At 42.8% G+C, this 22,619-nt stretch overlaps 1 protein-coding gene across 1 annotated transcript; it reads right to left on the bottom strand.

Moving 5' to 3' along the window:
* Positions 1 to 610: 610 nt before the first annotated feature.
* Positions 611 to 13,952, bottom strand: LOC139398611 (growth arrest-specific protein 7-like). Its single transcript, XM_071144542.1, has 5 exons — positions 13,858 to 13,952; positions 6,877 to 7,000; positions 1,339 to 1,418; positions 1,028 to 1,126; positions 611 to 803 (listed from the first exon to the last, which is right to left on the bottom strand). The coding sequence occupies exons 1-5, from the start codon at positions 13,927 to 13,929 to the stop codon at positions 690 to 692; spliced, it is 489 nt and encodes a 162-aa protein (XP_071000643.1). The 5' UTR covers positions 13,930 to 13,952; the 3' UTR covers positions 611 to 689.
* Positions 13,953 to 22,619: the final 8,667 nt, after the last annotated feature.

A 22,619-nucleotide genomic window follows, 5' to 3' on the forward strand; every position in this document is an offset into this window, starting at 1 on the left:
GAATCCTCTAGGTCATAATGAACACTGTCTACCATATAGAATCCTCTAGGTCATAGTGAACACTGTCTGTCTACCATATAGAATCCTCTAGGTCATAATAAATACTGTCTGTCTACCATATAGAATCCTCTAGGCCATAATGAACACGGTCTGTCTACCATATAGAATCCTCTAGGTCATAATGAACACTGTCTGTCTACTATATAGAATCCTCTAGGTCATAATGAACACTGTCTGTCTACCATATAGAATCCTCTAGGTCATAATGAACACTGTCTGTCTACCATATAGAATCTTCTAGGTCATAATGACCACTGTCTGTCTACCATATAGAATCCTCTAGGTCATAATAAACACTGTCTGTCTGCCATATAGAATCCTCTAGGTCATAATGAACACTGTCTGTCTACCATATAGAATCCTCTAGGTCATAATGAACACTGTCTACCATATAGAATCCTCTAGGTCATAGTGAACACTGTCTGTCTACCATATAGAATCCTCTAGGTCATAATAAACACTGTCTGTCTACCATATAGAATCCTCTAATGAACACTGTCTGTGGAGCTGTGGAGCGAGTCATCCAGATTTCTCAGGATGTCTATAATATCTCAAAGTTGACATTGAAGCCCCCGTAAAGATCCAGGCTTGTGGATCCACATGTGTGTGACCCCTGGGAACGAGGTGTGTTATATCTCAATGTCCACAGGCCTGATGTCTCCTGTCTTCTGCTCCTGGACCCAGAGCTCTCTGTCTCTAGCTGGGTCCACACTCTGTAGCAGCTGATCCACTGGCTCCATCGTCTGCAAGGACACGTGGATAAACAGTCAATACCCTGTGTGTGTGTGTGTGTGTGTGTGTGTGTGTGTGTGTGTGTGTGTGTGTGTGTGTGTGTGTGTGTGTGTGTGTGTGCGCGTGTGTGTGTGTGCGTGCGCGTGTGTGTGTGTCTGTGCAGCTCTGAAAAATACACAGAAAAACAAGGCATTGAGTGCTCTCTACTGGTAATACAAGGTGGTGCTTGACTTACACTCTGGTTAAACATGTCAGTCTCATGCCGTAAGGTGGTGTACTGACACAGATGCTGTCGTATCATCTCCACCCTCTCTACCTCCAGCCTCTCCAGCTCCTGAAGGACAGAAAGGATTGAAGGGAACATGGGTTTTTGGATTACGTGATTCAGATGAATCCTTTCTGTGGTTTGCCAGACTCACCGATAAGCCAATCTCACTGTTCCTGAAGAAGGCTGAAGTAGAAACAGACCAGCACCCAGGCTACCAAAGCAATACGCTACATACATCACCATCAGTGATAAGGAGGAAGCACAAAGGAGAGTCTTACCAGGCTTGTGGTCACCATCTCCTCAAACCATTTGGACTGCGACTGGTTGTAAAGGTCCACACAGCGCATCAGGTCGTCTCCTGGTAGACAGAAAATACTGTTTAGACAAACGTATCTATTGGACACTGACTGCACCTTTCTTTCCTCCGGGTTTATGAAGCTTGAAACGGTTGTTCAATAACTTCTCCAGCAGGAGGAGTCAAAGTCCAAATATTAATTTACAAAAGCAACAACCTTTTACATGTACATTTAAAGTCCATTAGCAGACGCTCATATTCAGAACAACTTACAATTATTGCCAAAAATAAAGTACACTACATTATCAAAAGTATGTGGACATCTGCTCGTCGAACATCTCATTCCAAAATCATGGGCATTATTATGGAGTTGGTCCCCCCTTTGCTGCCATAACAGCCTCCACTCTTCTGGGAAGGCTTTCCACTAGATGTTGAAACATTGCTGCAGGGACTTGCTTCCATTCAGCCACAAGAGCATTAGTGAGGTTGGGCACTGATGTTGGGCGATTAGGTCTGGCTCACAGTCGGTGTTCCAATTCATCCCAAAGGTGTTCGATGGGGTTGAGGCCACGTTTCAGTGTAGGCCAGTCAAGTTCTTCCACACCGATCTCGACAAACCATTTCTATAAGGGCCTTGCTTTGTGCACGGGGGCATTGTCATGCTGAAACAGGAAAGGGCATTCCACAAACTGTTGCCACAAAGTTGGAAGCACAGAATCCTCTAGAATGTCATTGTATGCTGTAGCGTTAAGATTTCCCTTCACTGGAACTAAGGGGCCCGAACCATGAAAAACAGCCCCAGACCATTACTCCTCCTCCACCAAACTTTACAGTTGGCACTATGCATTGGGGCAGGTATTGTTCTCCTGGCATCCGCCAAACCCAGATTAGTCCATCAGCCTGCCAGATGGTGAAGTGTGATTTATCACTCCGGAGAACGTGTTTCCACTGCTCCAGAGACCAATGGTGGCAATCTTTACACCACTCCAGCTAACGCTTGGCATTGCGTATGGTGATCTTAGGCTTGGGTGTGGCTGCTCGGCCATGGCTCGGCAATGGCCATTTGTGTGTGGCTGTTCGGCATATTGTGCTGAAGTTGCTTCCAGAGGCAGTTTGGAACTGGGTAGTGAGTGTTGCAACCGAGGACAGACTATTGTTATGCGCAACGTGCTTCAGCACTCGGCGCTCCCATTCTGTGAGCTTGTGTGGCTTACCACTTTGAGGCTAAGCCGTTGTTGCTCATAAACGTTTCCACTTCACAATAACAGCACTTACAGTTGACCGGGACAGCTCTAGCAGGGCAGACATTTTATAAATAACTAAATGTTTAACTAAGTGGATAACTATGTGGATAACTATGTGGATAACTAATGGATAACTAATGGATAACTAAGTGGATAACTATGTGGATAACTAAGTGGATAACTATGTGGATAACTATGTGGATAACTAATGGATAACTAATGGATAACTAAGTGGATAACTATGTGGATAACTATGTGGATAACTAAGTGGATAACTAAGTGGATAACAAAGTGGATAACTAAGTGGATAACTAAGTGGATAACTATGTGGATAACTAAGTGGATAACTAAGTGGATAACTAAGTGGATAACTAAGTGGATAACTATGTGGATAACTATGTGGATAACTAATGGATAACTAAGTGGATAACTAACGGATAACTAATGGATAACTATGTGGATAACTATGTGGATAACTGATGGATAACTAAGTGGATAACTAATGGATAACTAATGGATAACTAAGTGGATAACTAAGTGGATAACTAATGGATAACTAAGTGGATAACTGAGTGGATAACTAAGTGGATAACTAATGGATAACTAAGTGGATAACTAAGTGGATAACAAAGTGGATAACTAAGTGGATAACTAAGTGGATAACTAATGGATAACTAAGTGGATAACTAAGTGGATAACTAATGGATAACTAAGTGGATAACTAAGTGGATAACTAAGTGGATAACTAAGTGGATAACTAAGTGGATAACTAATGGATAACTAAGTGGATAACTAAGTGGATAACTATGTGGATTTTTTTAATAATCATTTTTGGAGCGCAAAAAAAAACTTGTGGGTGCTTGGTATTGTTGTTTCTCACTCATTGACATATTTGAGGCATGCCTTGTAAGTGGTTATATTATTTGCACCCATTACTGAGAGTTCAGTACTAATTTAAGTGATATGTGGTGGTGGTTCCCTAACAAATACATTTATTTAGGAAACAGATCAGAGTGGATGTAAGTTTAGCCATGTCCTTTTGATCTGTTTTGCCCAGTAGTCACTATCAGTTTAGAAGATTTATTAAGGCCTAAAGTGCAAGTGATATGAAGCACCTAATATCAGTTGGTATAGTTAATATACATTATAATTCAATTTTTACTATTAGCAATTGCTGATGTTATTTTCAATACAGTTGAACAATAATGTACTAAATTGCTGCTTGCTATATATTCACTGCAGCATACTGTAAATTCGGGTGCATTGTGGATAGAAATTGTGTGAGGAGAAAGAATCGGTGGCTCAATAACATATTTTAATTGCAGGCCTTGTAAATGGCTATACGGTGCACCTTTTAGTAATATTTCGGTACCAATTTAAGGGATATATGGTAGTAGTTCCATAACAATTTGTCACGTTCTGACCTTTATTTCCTTTGTTTTGTCATTATTTAGTATGATTAGGGCGTGAGTTGGGGTGGGCAGTCTATGTTTGTTTTTCTATGATTTGGGTATTTCTATGTTTCGGCCTAGTATGGTTCTCAATCAGAGGCAGGTGTCATTGTCTCTGATTGAGAATCATACTTAGGTAGCCTGGGTTTCACTGTGTGTTTGTGGGTGATTGTTCCTGTCTCCGTGTTTGCACCAGATAGGGCTGTTTTAGGTTTTCACGTTTCTTGTTTTTGTTAGTCTGTTCATGTGAAGTGCTTTATTAAAGAACCATGAATAGAAACCACGCTGCGTTTTGGTCTGCCTCTCCTTCAACTCAAGAGAACCGTTAGACAATTAAATGTGTATAGGAAACAGATCAGAGTCATAGCGAGTCTTAGACCGGTGGGAGTGAGATTTTTTGGAAAGAGTGGATCCCTGCTGTCAGGCTGGGTAAAGGACAAACTGGGAATGGTTACATCTGGGAAAGTTTTGAGAAGTGGACTTTTTTTGTGCATCCTCCACCCAGAGGAAGTGGGCGCTTCGCGCTTGAGCTTGGAGCTCAACACGTGGCATGCTTTCCTCTCTGAAACAGGGTGCCGCTTAAATCCTGTGATCCGTGACGTAGCGTTGAGTATAGAGATGGATCAAATGAAAAATAATATTCCTGGTGTTTGTGACGCCTGCCGTTTGGTGAGACGTAGACCTGGTGGCAATGGCGAGACTGAGAATACCCTGTCTGTCTTGTTGAGCTTTGACACAGAGTTCTAGCTGTTAAGGTCAGGTTAGGTTATGTTTGCTACTCTGTGAGGGCCTATGTTACAAACACGCTACAGTGCTTTAGGTGCTTCAGGCCACTTTGTTAAGGTAAAACTCGACCCTCAAAATAAGGCCTTATGATATATGTAATATATTGTCATATAGAGGTCGGCACACTGGGAAATATGCAACACGCTACAGTGCTTTAGGTGCCTCTGACTATGCAGCAGGGCATGGTCAGAGGGAGTGTACAGTTGCGATAGAGAAAGCACTGTGTTGACAGTGGGGGTGGCCATGCAACGTGGGATCCGAAGTGTCCTATGAGAGAGAGACAGGTTGAGATTGCCACAGTTCGAGTTGGGGAAGAAAGTTTCCTATGCTGAGGCAGTGAAGAGAGTAGAGGATGGCCCAAGGGTTAGTTATTTGACTGGGAGACCCCCCAGTGAGTAGGCCTGAAGGGAGAGAGCTCCAGACCAGATGAGCTTTAGTAAGGTTGAATTTCTTGCGTTTTATAGACATGGTGATCAACTGCTCTGTACTGATGGAGCAGAAGTCACAGAAGATAGATGTGGAGGTTGCAGCAGCAGAGAAATATTCTGGGAAGATTTTAGTACAGAATATCTACAGGTAAGTATTGAGAGAAAAAGGATTCAACGACCTAGGATCTTTTAGGGCCAAGGTGGCTAGATGGGGTGGCTAGATTTTGGGGCGGCTAGATTTTGGGGCATAGTGTATAGGTGCAGGGTTAGATAGTGGTGAAATTGTCCCATTCCCCTTTACCCTGTTTTTTTTGTTTGTGACCAATATGTGCAATTTACACTCCGACCTGCGAAAGGCAGCAACACAGCGTCTTGTCTGACGGAAAACCACGCAAAGAAGAATAAGTAGTAGTAGTGGTAGTAGTAGCAGTAGTAGTAGTAGTAGCAGTAGTAGTAGTGGTAGTGGTAGTAGTAGTGGTAGTAGTAGTAGCAGCAGTAGCTGTGGTAGTAGTAGTAGTAGTAGTAGTAGTAGCAGTGGTGGTAGTGGTAGTAGTAGTAGAGGTAGTGGTGGTGGCGGTAGTGGTAGTAGCAGTAGAAGTAGTAGTAGCAGTAGCAGTAGTAGTGGTAGTAATAGTAGTAGTGGTAGTAGCAGTAGTAGTAGTAGTAGTAGTAGTGGTGATAGTAGTAGCAGTAGCAGTAGTAGTAGTAGTAGTAGTAGTAGTAGTAGTAGTAGTAGTAGTAGTAGTAGTAGCAGCAGCAGCGGGTCTTAAACCTTTTAATGCAATAAAATGCAAATTAATTACTTAAAAATCATACAATGTGATTTTCTGGATTTTTGTTTTAGATTCCGTCTCTCACAGTTGAAGTGTACCTATGATAACAATTACAGACCTCTACATGCTTTGTAAGTAGGAAAACCTGCAAAATCGGCAGTGTATCAAATACTTGTTCTTCCCACTGTGTATATATATATATATATATATATTCTGCACATCTACCATTCCAGTGTTTGATTGCTATATTGTAATTACTTCGCCACGTGGTTTATTTATTGCCTTACCTCCCTTATCTCACCTCATTTGCACTCACTGTATATAACCTTTTTATACTGTGTTATTGACTGTATGTTTGTTTATTCCATGTGTAACTCTGTGTTGTTGTATGTGTCGAACTGCTGTGCTTTATCTTGGCCAGGTCGCAGTTGTAAATGAGAACTTGTTCTCAACTAGCCTACCTGGTTAAATAAAGGTCAAATATTTTTTTTTTTAAGATTAAATTATTATTATTTAATATACTTTATTTAGTCATACACAGACAGCAACGCCTCCCGCGACCCACCATTTGAGAATCGTTGGTTTAGAGTGTCTGTTTATCATGTCATAAACAACGTATTTTTAAAAAAGTTAGCTAGATATACCCTAGACTCGCTTGGTCAGATTTGTGCTAGAATAACCTCTAATCTGCACAGATTAAAACCCTCAAGACTCCCAGATGGGGACGAAACAAGTGACACCAATATCAGTTATAACAAACATGTGAGTCTTTGACCCCACTGGCTAAACCCACAGTGACCTTTGATAACCTTTGGTTTGACCTTTGACCCGGCTCTGACCTGCTTGTGTGGATTTCCGCTGAGCCTTCTTGATGTCTTCCTCCATCTTGTTGCTTAGTTTGATCTCCAGCTGCTGGGTCTTCACGTCCAAGTCCTTCTGTCTGTCCGCTAGAGCCTTACGGGCCTACAGAGATACATGCAGATCTTCAAATCAAATCACATTTTAATTGGTCACATACACATGGTTATCAGATGTTAATGGGAGTGTAGCGAAATGCTTGCGCTTCTAGTTCCGACAGTGCAGTAATATCTAACAAATAATCTAACAATTCCCAACAACTATCTAATACACACAAATCTAAAAGGGATGGAATAAGAATATGTACATATAAATATATGGATGAGCGATGGCCGAGAGGTAAAGGAAAGTTGCAAACGATGGTATAATATACAGTATATACAAATGAGATGAGTAATTGTCACGACTTCCGCCGAAGTCGGCCCTTCTCCTTGTTCGGGTGGTGTTCGGCGGTCGACGTCACCGGCTTTCTAGTCACCACCGATCCATGTTTCAGTTTCGTTTTGTTTTGTCTGTATTACACACACATGGTTTCAATTCCCAAATCATGTTCCTTATTTAACCCTCTGACAGAGCCCACTCCCACTGAGTGTCCAGCTGTGCGTCTGTACATTCCGTTTGATGTCCGCGATCGTTTGATCTGTTGGGCTCACACGTCACCCTCCTCTGGTCATCCTGCCTTGCTGGGAAGTACTGGTGGCCCACTTTAGCTAAGGACGTGAGGGTTTATGTTTTCTCCTGTTCGGTATGCGCACAGTGCAAGGCACCTAGACACCTGCCCAGAGGAAAATTACAACTCCTTCCCGTTCCACAACGATCGTGGTCACACCTATCGGTGGATTTCGTGACGGATCTTCCCCCGTCGCGGTCGTTGTGGATCGGTCCTGCCGTCTCCTTCCTTTGCCCGGTCTTCCTACGGCTCTACAGACTGCGGAGGCCCTGTTCACCCACGTATTTCGGCACTACGGGGTGCCTGAGGATATAGTTTCTGATCGGGGTCCCCAATTCACGTCTAGAGTTTGGAGGGCATTTATGGAACGCCTGGGGGTCTCGGTCAGCCTTACCTCAGGTTTTCACCCCGAGAGTCAACCAGGATGTCAACCAGGATGTGGGTAGGTTTCTGCGGTCCTATTGCCAGGACCAGCCGGGGGAGTGGGCGGTTTACATCCACTGGGCGGAGATGGCCCAAAACTCCCTCCGCCACTCCTCTACCAACCTATCACCATTTCAGTGTATGCTGGGTTATCAGCCGATCCTGGCACGATGGCATCAGAGCCAGAACGAGGCTCCTGCGGTGGATGAATGGTTTCGGCACTCAGAGGAGACATGGAACGCTGCCCATGTGCGGCTACAACAGGCCTTCAGGAGGCAAAAGGCGAGTGCCGACTGCCACCGCAGTGAGGCCCTGGTGTATGCACCGGGGGATCGGGTCTGGCTCTCGACCCGAAACCTGCCCCTTCACCTGCCCTGCCGGAAGCTGGGTCCGTGGTTTGTGGGGCCATTTAAAGTCCTGAGGAGACTGAACAAGGTTTGTTATAGGTTACAACTCCCCCCTGATTATCACATTAACCCCTCGTTCCATGTGTCTCTCCTCAGGCCGGTGGTGGCTGGTCCGCTCCAGCAGTCTGAGGTGCGGGAGGTTCCTCCGCCCCCTCTGGACATCGAGGGGGTCCCGGCGTATACCGTACGAGCCATCATGGACTCAAGGCGTCGGGTGAGGGGCCTTCAGTACCTCGTGGAGTGGGAGGGGTACGGCCCGGAGGAGAGATGCTGGGTACCGGTGGAGGACATCCTAGATCCTTCATTGCTACAGAGTTTCACCGTCTCCACCCGGATCGCACTGCGTCCCGACCTCTGGGTCGTCCCCGAGGCTGGTGTCAGTATACAGTATATACAAATGAGATGAGTAATTGTCACGACTTCCGCCGAAGTCGGCCCTTCTCCTTGTTCGGGTGGTGTTCGGCGGTCGACGTCACCGGCTTTCTAGTCACCACCATGCTTCAGTTTCGTTTTGTTTTGTCTGTATTACACACACCTGGTTTCAATTCCCATATCATGTTCCTTATTTAACCCTCTGACATACATTTCTGTTCTGTCTGTGAGTGTTGGTGTCTTTAGTGGTTGTTGATTGTGCTAGTGTGTTTGTATGTTCCTATTTTGAATTTTTGCTTGATTTTTTGAGTAAACTCCGCTGTGTTGCTCAAAACCTGTGTCCTGCGCCTGACTCCGCTACATCTCTGCACCCAATCGCTGACAGTAATGTACGATATGTAAACATTATTAAAGTGCCATTGTTTAAAATGACTAGTGATCCATTTATTAAATTGGCCAGTGATTTGAGTCTCTATGTAGTGAGCAGCCTCTGCGAGTTAGTGATTGCTGTTTAGCAGTCTGATGGCCTTGAGATAGAAGCTGTTTTTCAGTCTCTCGGTCCCAGCTTTGATGGACCTGTACTGAGCTCGCCTTCTGGATGATAGCCTTACAAACAGGACAACGGAGTGGATCCTATGCAGCGACCCAAAAAAACGACTCCGAAAGAGAGGGAAACGAGGCGGTCTTCTGGTCAGACTCCGGAGACGGGCACAGCGCGCACCACTCCCTAGCATTCTTCTTGCCAATGTCCAGTCTCTTGACAACAAGGTTGATGAAATCCGAGCAAGGGTAGCATTCCAGAGGGACATCAGAGACTGTAACGTTCTTTGCTTCACGGAAACGTGGCTTACTGGAGAGACGCAATCCGAAGCGGTGCAGCCAACAGGTTTCTCCACGCATCGCGCAGACAGGAAAAAACATCTTTCTGGTAAAAAGAGGGGCGGGGGCGTATGCCTTATGACTAACGTGACATGGTGCGATGAAAGAAACATACAGGAACTCAAATCCTTCTGTTCACCTGATTTAGAATTCCTCACAATCAAACGTAGACCGCATTATCTACCAAGAGAATTCTCTTCGATTATAATCACAGCCGTATATATCCCCCCCCAAGCAGACACATCGATGGCTCTGAACGAACTTTATTTAACTCTCTGCAAACTGGAAACAATTTATCCGGAGGCTGCATTCATTGTAGCTGGGGATTTTAACAAGGCTAATCTGAAAACAAGACTCCCCAAATTTTATCAGCATATCGATTGCGCAACCAGGGGAGGAAAGACCTTGGACCATTGTTACTCTAACTTCCGCGACGCATATAAGGCCCTGCCCCGCCCCCCTTTCGGAAAAGCTGACCACGACTCCATTTTGTTGATCCCTGCCTACAGACAGAAACTAAAACAAGAGGCTCCCACGCTGAGGTCTGTCCAACGCTGGTCCGACCAAGCTGACTCCACACTCCAAGACTGCTTCCATCACGTGGACTGGGAGATGTTTCGTATTGCGTCAGATAACAACATTGACGAATACGCTGATTCGGTGTGCGAGTTCATTAGAACGTGCGTTGAAGATGTCGTTCCCATAGCAACGATTAAAACATTCCCTAACCAGAAACCGTGGATTGATGGCAGCATTCGTGTGAAACTGAAAGCGAGAACCACTGCTTTTAATCAGGGCAAGGTGTCTGGTAACATGACCGAATACAAACAGTGCAGCTATTCCCTCCGCAAGGCTATCAAACAAGCTAAGCGCCAGTACAGAGACAAAGTAGAATCTCAATTCAACGGCTCAGACACAAGAGGCATGTGGCAGGGTCTACAGTCAATCACGGACTACAGGAAGAAACCCAGCCCAGTCACGGACCAGGATGTCTTGCTCCCAGGCAGACTAAATAACTTTTTTGCCCGCTTTGAGGACAATACAGTGCCACTGACACGGCCTGCAACGAAAACATGCGGTCTCTCCTTCACTGCAGCCGAGGTGAGTAAGACATTTAAACGTGTTAACCCTCGCAAGGCTGCAGGCCCAGATGGCATCCCCAGCCGCGCCCTCAGAGCATGCGCAGACCAGCTGGCCGGTGTGTTTACGGACATATTCAATCAATCCCTATACCAGTCTGCTGTTCCCACATGCTTCAAGAGGGCCACCATTGTTCCTGTTCCCAAGAAAGCTAAGGTAACTGAGCTAAATGACTACCGCCCCGTAGCACTCACATCCGTCATCATGAAGTGCTTTGAGAGACTAGTCAAGGACCATATCACCTCCACCCTACCTGACACCCTAGACCCACTCCAATTTGCTTACCGCCCTAATAGGTCCACAGACGATGCAATCTCAACCACACTGCACACTGCCCTAACCCATCTGGACAAGAGGAATACCTATGTGAGAATGCTGTTCATCGACTACAGCTCGGCATTCAACACCATAGTACCCTCCAAGCTCGTCATCAAGCTCGAGACCCTGGGTCTCGACCCCGCCCTGTGCAACTGGGTACTGGACTTCCTGACGGGCCGCCCCCAGGTGGTGAGGGTAGGCAACAACATCTCCTCCCCGCTGATCCTCAACACTGGGGCCCCACAAGGTTGCGTTCTGAGCCCTCTCCTGTACTCCCTGTTCACCCACGACTGCGTGGCCACGCACGCCTCCAACTCAATCATCAAGTTTGCGGACGACACAACAGTGGTAGGCTTGATTACCAACAACGATGAGACGGCCTACAGGGAGGAGGTGAGGGCCCTCGGAGTGTGGTGTCAGGAAAACAACCTCACACTCAACGTCAACAAAACTAAGGAGATGATTGTGGACTTCAGGAAACAGCAGAGGGAACACCCCCCTATCCACATCGATGGAACAGTAGTGGAGAGGGTAGCAAGTTTTAAGTTCCTCGGCATACACGTCACAGACAAACTGAATTGGTCCACTCACACAGACAGCATCGTGAAGAAGGCGCAGCAGCGCCTCTTCAACCTCAGGAGGCTGAAGAAATTCGGCTTGTCACCAAAAGCACTCACAAACTTCTACAGATGCACAATCGAGAGCATCCTGGCGGGCTGTATCACCGCCTGGTATGGCAACTGCACCGCCCTCAACCGTAAGGCTCTCCAGAGGGTAGTGAGGTCTGCACAACGCATCACCGGGGGCAAACTACCTGCCCTCCAGGACACCTACACCACCCGATGTCACAGGAAGGCCATAAAGATCATCAAGGACATCAACCACCCGAGCCACTGCCTGTTCACCCCGCTATCATCCAGAAGGCGAGGTCAGTACAGGTGCATCAAAGCTGGGACCGAGAGACTGAAAAACAGCTTCTATCTCAAGGCCATCAGACTGTTAAACAGCCACCACTAACACTGAGTGGCTGCTGCCAACACACTGACACTGACTCAACTCCAGCCACTTTAATAATGGGAATTGATGGGAAATGATGTAAATATATCACTAGCCACTTTAAACAATGCTACCTTATATAAATGTTACTTACCCTACATTATTCATCTCATACGCATACGTATATACTGTACTCTATATCATCGACGGTATCCTTATGTAATACATGTATCACTAGCCACTTTATACTATACTATGCCACTTGGTTTACATACTCATCTCATTTGTACATACTGTACCCGATACCATCTACTGTATCTTGCCTATGCTGCTCTGTATCATCACTCATTCATATATCCTTATGTACATATTCTTTATCCCCTTACACTGTGTACAAGACAGTAGTTTTGGAATTGTTAGTTAGATTACTTGTTATTACTGCATTGTCGGAACTAGAAGCACAAGCATTTCGCTACACTCGCATTAACATCTGCTAACCATGTGTATGTGACAAATAAAATTTGATTTGATTTGATTTGATTTGATAGCGGGGTGAACAGGCAGTGGCTCGGTTGGTTGTTGTCCTTGATGATCTTTTTGGCCTTTCTGTGACATCAGGTGCTGTAGGTGTCCTGGAGGGCAGGTAGTTTGACCCCGGTGATGCGTTGTGCAGACCGCACATCCCTCTGGAGAGCCTTGCGGTTGAGGGCGGTGCAGTTGCCGTACCAGGCGGTGATGTAGCCTGACAGGATGCTCTCAATTGTGCATCTGTAAAAGTTTGTCAGGGTTTTAGAAGACAAGCCACACTGTCGGTGTGGGTGGACCATTTCAGTTTGTCTGTGATGTGTACGCCGAGGAACTTAAACATTTCCACCTTCTCCACTACTGTCCTGTAGATGTGGATAGGGGGTTGTTCCCTCTGCTGTTTCCTGAAGTCCACGATCATCTCCTTCTTTTTTTTTACATTGAGTGAGAGGTTGTTTTCCTGACACCACACTCCGGCTGTCTCGTCGTGGTTGGTAATCAAGCCCACTAATGTTGTGTCATCTGCAAACTTGATGATTGAGTTGGAGGCGTGCATGGCCACGCAGTCATGGGAGTACAGGAGGGGACTGACCATGCACCCTTGTGGGGCCCCAGTGTTAAGAGTCAGCGAAGTGGAGATTGTTTCCTACCTTCACCACCTCGGGGCGGCCCTTCAGAAAGTCCAGGATCCAATTGCACAGGGTGGGGTTGAGACCCAGGGCCTCCAGCTTGATAATGAGCTTTGGAGGGCACTATGGTGTTGAATGCTGAGCTGTAGTTGATGAACAGCATTCTTACATGGTTATTCCTCTTGTCCAGATGGGGTAGGGCAGTGTGCAGTGTGATGGCGACTGCATCGACTGTGGACCGGTTCGGGCAGTATGCAAACTGAAGTAGGTCTAGGTTGAGGTGGAGGTGATATGCTGAAGCGATCAGTCCAATCGTTATTTATAGAACAAGGAAGTGGTAGTGTGTGTGTGTGTGGGTGTGTGTTGACAGGAAACGGTCCTAGACTTAGGGGGGAGTTGTGGAATTCGAATCATGTCTGAGAAGATTCCTGAAATTCTACAGCTGCCAAGTGCAAGGACAGTTAATATTACGTTGAGTTCTGTATGCTTTATGAGTGTGTGTTTGTGCCTCTGTGTGCATGTCTCTGTATTTGTGTGTGTGCCTGTGTGTGCCTGTGTGTGCCTGTGTGTGTTTGTTGCGTCTCACTGCATCAGGATGCGTACCTTCTCCACGGCTGAGTGTCGTCCAACCAGCTGTTTCCGTAGTTCTGCGATGTGATGATTGAACCTCTTCATGTCCTTCTTAAAGTTCTCTCTGAACGTCAACAGAGGCTTCTCCACCTCGCTCTGGAGCTGAAAGAGTTACATAACAGAAGTTTAAAGGCAGACCTGTTTAGAAGGCCTATGCGTGAAGTTCTTTCTTGGTCAAGTCACATGGTTAGCAAAAACAGCTGGCCTTTCCTATAAATGGATAATAAATAATGATATATTGTGATGACAGTTGTTTTATTTTTGTCTTGTTTTTTATGCCTGTATCTCATATCCTCACACAGCAAATGGGTCAGTGTTCCCTACAATGTAAAACCCAATGTGTTGTCATTACTCAAAACTGTCATTACTACTACACTTAAGATACACTCAGTGGCCAGTTTATTAGGTACACCCATCTAGTACCCGGGTCGGACCCTCCTTTGCCTTCAGAACAGCCTGAATTCCTCGGGGCATTGAAACATTGCTCAATTGGTGTCAAGGGACCTAAAGTGTGCCAGGAAAACATTCCCCACACCATTATACCTCTGCCACCTGCCTATACCGTTGACACCAGGCAGGAAAGGGCCATGGACTCCATCCACTCCTCAGTTGTCCAGTGTTGGTGATCACATGCCCACTGGAGCCGCTTCTTCTTGTTTTTAGCTGATAGCACGCTCAAAGTTGCTTAGGTCACTCGTTTTCCCCACTCTAACATTCAGTGTAACAGTAACTGAATGCCTCGATGCCTGTCTGCCTGCTTTATATAGCAAGCCACGTGACTCACTGTCTGTAGGAGTGGGTGGTGTACCTAATCAACTGAGTACAGTTGCTTAAAGTGATTTTGTTGTCATGATTCAAACCAATACTGTCACTGTGATCCTGGAGGAGGTTAGGTTAGTGTTAGTGACAAAGACATGGTTGTTAAATTCATTCAATTTCAGTCCTCTGGCCTTCATCAAGTTGAGTTCAACCAGGAGCTTCAGTGTCACGCCCTGACCGTAGAGAGCTTGTTATGTCTCTATTTTGGTTTGGTCAGGGTGTGATTTGGGTGGGCATTCTATGTCCTTTTTCTATGTTTTGTATTTCTTTGTTTTGGCCAGGTATGGTTCTCAATCAGGGACAGCTGTCTTTCGTTGTCTCTGATTGGGAACCATACTTAGGTAGCTTTTTCCCACATGGGTTTTGTGGGTAGTTATTTTCTGTTTAGTGTTTGCACCTTACGGGACTGTTTCGGTTTCATTTATTATTTTGTTATTTTGTATTAGTGTTCAGTTCAATAAACAAACATGAACACTTACCACGCTGCGCTTTGGTCCGACTACTCTTCCTCATCCGATGACGAAAGCCGTTACATTCTGGCCACTTTGTTAAGGTAAAACTAGACCCTCAAAATAAGGCCTTATGATATATGTAATATATTGTCATATAGAGTTAGGCACACTGGGAAATATGCAAATTAGGCTTTGCTTTAAAACAACAACCCCAAAGGGAGTTTTACCGTAAAACTACAGGTATCATTTTCTGACACTGAGAAAGTTTAAACACATCAGAACTAAGCAAAGGATGAATTTAACACTGAAAAGTGTGGACACGTATAGACACTGGAACAGTGTTAAATGTAACACTCCATGTTGATTCAATACTGTAGAATTTGCTGTGTAAATTTTGTATCCCATTAGATGTGTATACAAGAGATGTCAATGGTTTCTAGTAACAAAGTTGTCTCCTCTCTAAAATATAAAAGCAGGTCAATGTAGAGTTTGATTAGTGAGCTGCTTTGATTCTACTGAAGAGTGTCGGGCTGAGGACCAGGAGATTATTAACGGGGAGAGTGAAAAACAGTCTATATGAATGATATGGGCAGATCAATTAATTAAGACAGTATGAAATTAATGAAAGTACATTCTTGCAGTTACAAGAGGAAATATTGCTAAATTACTCCAGAAGCCTGATTGAACTGGATTGAAGAGGACACTAGGTATTTTAGGTTTAAAAAAAAGGTCTAAGGAAGGGATAGAGGTCCATGAAGAATGTGTTCAAATCATTTCATCTCACCTAGATATTATCAAATTTCAATCAAATGTATTTATAAAGCCCTTCGTACATCAGCTGATGTCACATAGTGCTGTACAGAAACCCAGCCTAAATATTAGACGGGAGTTCCAATATTTGGGGCATAAAATCATACATCAGCTGATGTCACATAGTGCTGTACAGAAACCCAGCCTAAATATTAGACGGGAGTTCCAATATTTGGGGCATAAAATCATACATCAGCTGATGTCACATAGTGCTGTACAGAAACCCAGCCTAAATATTAGACGGGAGTTCCAATATTTGGGGCATAAAATCATACATCAGCTGATGTCACATAGTGCTGTACAGAAACCCAGCCTAAATATTAGACGGGAGTTCCAATATTTGGGGCATAAAATCATACATCAGCTGATGTCACATAGTGCTGTACAGAAACCCAGCCTAAATATTAGACGGGAGTTCCAATATTTGGGGCATAAAATCATACATCAGCTGATGTCACATAGTGCTGTACAGAAACCCAGCCTAAATATTAGACGGGAGTTCCAATATTTGGGGCATAAAATCATACATCAGCTGATGTCACATAGTGCTGTACAGAAACCCAGCCTAAATATTAGACGGGAGTTCCAATATTTGGGGCATAAAATCATACATCAGCTGATGTCACATAGTGCTGTACAGAAACCCAGCCTAAATATTAGACGGGAGTTCCAATATTTGGGGCATAAAATCATACATCAGCTGATGTCACATAGTGCTGTACAGAAACCCAGCCTAAATATTAGACGGGAGTTCCAATATTTGGGGCATAAAATCATACATCAGCTGATGTCACATAGTGCTGTACAGAAACCCAGCCTAAATATTAGACGGCAGTTCCAATATTTGGGGCATAAAATCATACATCAGCTGATGTCACATAGTGCTGTACAGAAACCCAGCCTAAATATTAGACGGGAGTTCCAATATTTGGGGCATAAAATCATACATCAGCTGATGTCACATAGTGCTGTACAGAAACCCAGCCTAAATATTAGACGGCAGTTCCAATATTTGGGGCATAAAATCATCGAAGCTCTGCAGATTAAGTTGTGAGGGTACAGAATCAATAGACCATTTATTTTGGTTTCTGGTCTCAGGTTCAGGAATGGCTGAAAATGCATAGCATTAATCTAAAATTGACCCTAGAAATAGTACTGTTAGGAGATCTGGAGAATCCAGGTCAGTCAATAACTAATATACTAATACTCTTAGTAAAAGTACTTATCTTCAACTCGCAATCTGTGGATTCTATTTGAGTAGATAGATTGAAATTGTACGTTAAACATCACAGCATAGTTGAAAGATATGTGTTGCGTAGAAACCCAAAGTGGGTGGCCAGCAGAGATAGATGGGATGGGCTGAGGGAAGCTGAGGGTTGGGTATGTGGAATTGGAGAAAAGTGGGAGTGGAGTTGCTGTGTGAGACAGAGAGAATGATAGTCAAAGATAAACGTTTTTAATAGTTTTTAAAGTTTTATTCGGTCTTTTCCTGTTTTCTCTTTAGTTACTTATCTTGGTTGTTGGTTCACTGGGGGGTTCTTGGGGGAATGGAATTAATTGTATTTTTTATGTTTCTTCCTGGGGGGCTGTGGGAGGGGTCTCGAATGATTGAGTGACAGCTATTGGGGAACTGTGGGAGGGGGGGGCTTGGAGGGTTTGGTTTCACGTTTTGTGCCCTCGGTCAACATGCCCTTGAGCAGGGCGTTGAGCATGGATGCTTCTGTGTGTTGCTCTGAATGGGAATCTGTTGGATTACTGGTATGATGTAGTTGTTGAGTGGCTTCACTGCTAGTATACTGTATGATTCGAATATTCAATAAATACATTTTTCAATTTTTTCAATTTTTTAAGGTGGAAATCACAAATACAACAATGAGTTGTTTGGTAGGAATTGGTGACAGTTGCTAACCACAAGCATTGGAACTGGGAAGTCGGGAATAAACGCTTTCAGACTGGGAAAATGTGTTTTGAACGGTCATCCAACTCGGAATTCTACATCTTTCTCTTTCTTTGATGACAAAATTTGCCAAAGTAGGACCGCAGCGCACAACAAAGTGAGTCCAAAAATGTCTTATATGCTGCTGCATAAATTATATAATATGCCAGAGAGATATAGTCAGCCATATCAGCTATGTTTTTTTTTTTTTTAAGGCAGTAAATGAGGCTGAATGAATTATTTTGCTGCCAGACAAGGCTCTGCTGATAACCAGGTGTAGTGGTGGTAAGGTTTGACTCCATGGTGCTGAAAAGAAAGCTCTGCTGTTGGGACAGCTTTATGTAGACCTTAACAGTTTGTGGGCACCACTTGTCACCATTATAGTGCAATTAATGTATTGTTTAGTGTAGTGTAGTGTATCTAAAAAAAATGTGCCCCACCAAGATGTACATGCTAAAATCACCACTGATCATAAGGTTTTTCTTTGAGGGCCTAGTTATGCCCTAACACAATGGTGTTAGGAAACTCCTGGTTTATAGTGATGTTACGTGTGATACTGGCGCTCCAAGGTATGCGCCGAAATCGCCATGCAGCTAACTTCGAAGCAGTGTGCCGATGCGTGTATCACTTCATCAGAAGCACGTCATCAATGACATCCAAAGCATCGTTTGATCACGCGCTTTTTCAAACCGTCTGTTGCAAAATGCCCAGATCCCAATGAGTTCGCTGTGGTTACGGTGCTTTCTTCGATGAAGCTGCTTTCAAAACACCGACCTCTAATGGATACCGTAGATACCGTGGATAGATTTAGTTAGGGTTTTGTAATTACACCTGACCGGTAGCTTAGCAGGTAGAGTAGGAAACTTTGGAACATGAGGGTGTTAGGTTGAATCCTGTTGAAGGTGCACTATTTTGAAAATAATTTTATGTGAGTTCACACTATCTGCACTGTTGTTCAAATAATATATTTTTTTTAGTATAAATGTCTGTCTTAAGCATCCTAAATAATGCCAAAATAGTTAACTTGAAGGCAAAAGGGAAAACATGATGTAAGATGCGAATGTGAACTTCCAACTGATTGTACGGAGCTAAAGCCAACGACTTAGGGCTGCGCCATGAAGATTTGATTAGGAAGATACATTTCAGTTGAATACATTCAGTTGGCTGAATGACTAGGTCTCCCCCTTTCCCTTTCCCTAAATCAGTAGTAGAAAAAAATATATAGTATATCTGATAATTACACATTGCTTCCTATTACTGACCGGCAGATGTCACTAATGTATATTGTGAACGAATAAAGAAGCTCGGAGTAATTAATCTATTTTCAAGACAATTGATTGGAAAGCCTCAATGCTTCAGGAAGCTTAGTTTCCCCCATTACTACTGGTTTACAGGCCACGTCAGGCCTGCAAATCACATTATGCTGGTTTGCAACGTGATGTGTAATTCCTATTGGAAGCCAGACGGAGTTAAGATATCCAACAAGTGGAATTGTTGATCAGCTGCAACATGCATTCAGAATGACTGCCAGGGCAGGGAAGACTGAATACTGAGACAACTTCAAACATCTAAACTGGAACAAACATCTAAACTGGAACAAACATCTAAACTGGAACAAACATCTAAACTGGAACAAACATCTAAACTGGAACAACCATCTAAACTGGAACAAACATCTAAACTGGAACAAACATCTCATTAACGAGTGCAATACATCCAATTACTAACAGATTGGATTAGTTTATTAAGAAAACTGAATGTTATTTATCTTTGTTTAGCATCAAATGTATCAGCCAATCAATGTACATGCAAAAACACAGGTACTGTTTCACAGTAAAAGCACTGGTGGAAAAAGTACCCAATTGTCATACTTGAGTAAAAGTAGAGATACCTTAATAGAAAATTACTCAAGTAAAAGTGAAAGTCACCCAGTAAAATACCACTTGAGTAAAAGTCAAAAAGTATTTGGTTTTAAGTATACTTAAGTATCAAAAGTAAATGTAATTGCTAAAATATACTTAAGTATTGAAAATAAAAGTAAACGTATAAATCACCCTATATTAAACAACTTGTTCTTGTTTTTTTATTGACGGATAACCAGGGGCACACTCCAACACAGACATCATTGAAAAACAAAGCATGTGTGTTTAGTGAGTCTGCCAGATCAGAGGCAGTATGGATGACCAGAGTTTGATACGTGTGTGAATTGAACCATTTTCCTGGCATGCTAGCCATTCAAAACTTAACAAATACGTTTGAGTGTCAGGAAGATCATTGGATGAAAAAGTACAAAAGTGTCTTTAGGAATGTAGTGAAGTAAAAGTAGTCAAAAATATAAATAGTAAAATTAAGTACAGATACCCCCCAAAACGACAGAAGTACTACTTTCAAGGATTTTTTACTTAAGTACTTTAAAATAAACAATTCTGAAAATCTCCCTGCAATAAAGCATGCTGGGAAATATTATATGTGGTTCTATGTAGAACTCTTCCTGCCTTCCAAAGAATCATTCTTGCCTTCCAAAGAATCATCAAAGAACACTTTCTTCGTAAAACGATTCTTAGAATGTTAAAGGTTCTAGGTAGAACCCTTTGCCTTACAAACTGATCAAAACAGTTCTTGGTAGAACCCTAATTCCTCTGCAAATAACGTTTTTGGAAGTATTTTTCCTAAGAGTGTACACAACAGATTAAATGGAATATAATTGCATTCTGAAGTGTAAAGTGTTTTCCTTTGAGTAAAGAATACAGTCCAGCGTGTTACATTTGAGTAAAGAATACAGTCCAGTGTGTTACATGTGAGTAAAGAATACAGTCCAGTGTGTTACATTTGAGTAAAGAATACAGTCCAGGGTGTTACATTTGAGTAAAGAATACAGTCCAGTGTGTTACATTTGAGTAAAGAATACAGTCCAGTGTGTTACATTTGAGTAAAGAATACAGTCCAGTGTGTTACATTTGAGTAAAGAATACAGTCCAGTGTGTTACATTTGAGTAAAGAATACAGTCCAGTGTGTTACATTTGAGTAAAGAATACAGTCCAGTGTGTTACATTTGAGTAAAGAATACAGTCCAGTGTGTTACATGTGAGTAAAGAATACAGTCCAGTGTGTTACATTTGAGTAAAGAATACAGTCCAGGGTGTTACATTTGAGTAAAGAATACAGTCCAGTGTGTTACATTTGAGTAAAGAATACAGTCCAGTGTGTTACATTTGAATAAAGAATACAGTCCAGTGTGTTACATTTGAGTAAAGAATACAGTCCAGCGTGTTACATTTGAGTAAAGAATACAGTCCAGCGTGTTACATTTGAGTAAAGAATACAGTCCAGTGTGTTACATTTGAGTAAAGAATACAGTCCAGTGTGTTACATTTGAGTAAAGAATACAGTCCAGTGTGTTACATTTGAGTAAAGAATACAGTCCAGTGTGTTACATTTGAGTAAAGAATACAGTCCAGTGTGTTACATTTGAGTAAAGAATACAGTCCAGTTTGTTACATTTGAGTAAAGAATACAGTCCAGTGTGTTACATTTGAGTAAAGAATACAGTCCAGTGTGTTACATTTGAGTAAAGAATACAGTCCAGTGTGTTACATTTGAGTAAAGAATACAGTCCAGTGTGTTACATTTGAGTAAAGAATACAGTCCAGTGTGTTACATTTGAGTAAAGAATACAGTCCAGTGTGTTACATTTGAGTAAAGAATACAGTCCAGTGTGTTACATTTGAGTAAAGAATACAGTCCAGTGTGTTACATTTGAGTAAAGAATACAGTCCAGTGTGTTACATTTGAGTAAAGAATACAGTCCAGTGTGTTACATTTGAGTAAAGAATACAGTCCAGTGTGTTACATTTGAGTAAAGAATACAGTCCAGTGTGTTACATTTGAGTAAAGAATACAGTCCAGTGTGTTACATTTGAGTAAAGAATACAGTCCAGTGTGTTACATTTGAGTAAAGAATACAGTCCAGTGTGTTACATTTGAGTAAAGAATACAGTCCAGTGTGTTACATTTGAGTAAAGAATACAGTCCAGTGTGTTACATTTGAGTAAAGAATACAGTCCAGTGTGTTACATTTGAGTAAAGAATACAGTCCAGTGTGTTACATTTGAGTAAAGAATACAGTCCAGTGTGTTACATTTGAGTAAAGAATACAGTCCAGTGTGTTACATTTGAGTAAAGAATACAGTCCAGTGTGTTACATTTGAGTAAAGAATACAGTCCAGTGTGTTACATTTGAGTAAAGAATACAGTCCAGTGTGTTACATTTGAGTAAAGAATACAGTCCAGTGTGTTACATTTGAGTAAAGAATACAGTCCAGTGTGTTACATTTGAGTAAAGAATACAGTCCAGTGTGTTACATTTGAGTAAAGAATACAGTCCAGATTGTTACATTTGACTAAAGAATACAGTCCAGTGTGTTACATTTGAGTAAAGAATACAGTCCAGTGTGTTACATTTGAGTAAAGAATACAGTCCAGTGTGTTACATTTGAGTAAAGAATACAGTCCAGTGTGTTACATTTGAGTAAAGAATACAGTCCAGTGTGTTACATTTGAGTAAAGAATACAGTCCAGTGTGTTACATTTGAGTAAAGAATACAGTCCAGTGTCTTACATTTGAGTAAAGAATACAGTCCAGTGTGTTACATTTGAGTAAAGAATACAGTCCAGTGTGTTACATTTGAGTAAAGAATACAGTCCAGTGTGTTACATT

Source organism: Oncorhynchus clarkii, unplaced genomic scaffold, assembly GCF_045791955.1.
Source record: "Oncorhynchus clarkii lewisi isolate Uvic-CL-2024 unplaced genomic scaffold, UVic_Ocla_1.0 unplaced_contig_5151_pilon_pilon, whole genome shotgun sequence".
NCBI lineage: Eukaryota > Metazoa > Chordata > Actinopteri > Salmoniformes > Salmonidae > Oncorhynchus > Oncorhynchus clarkii.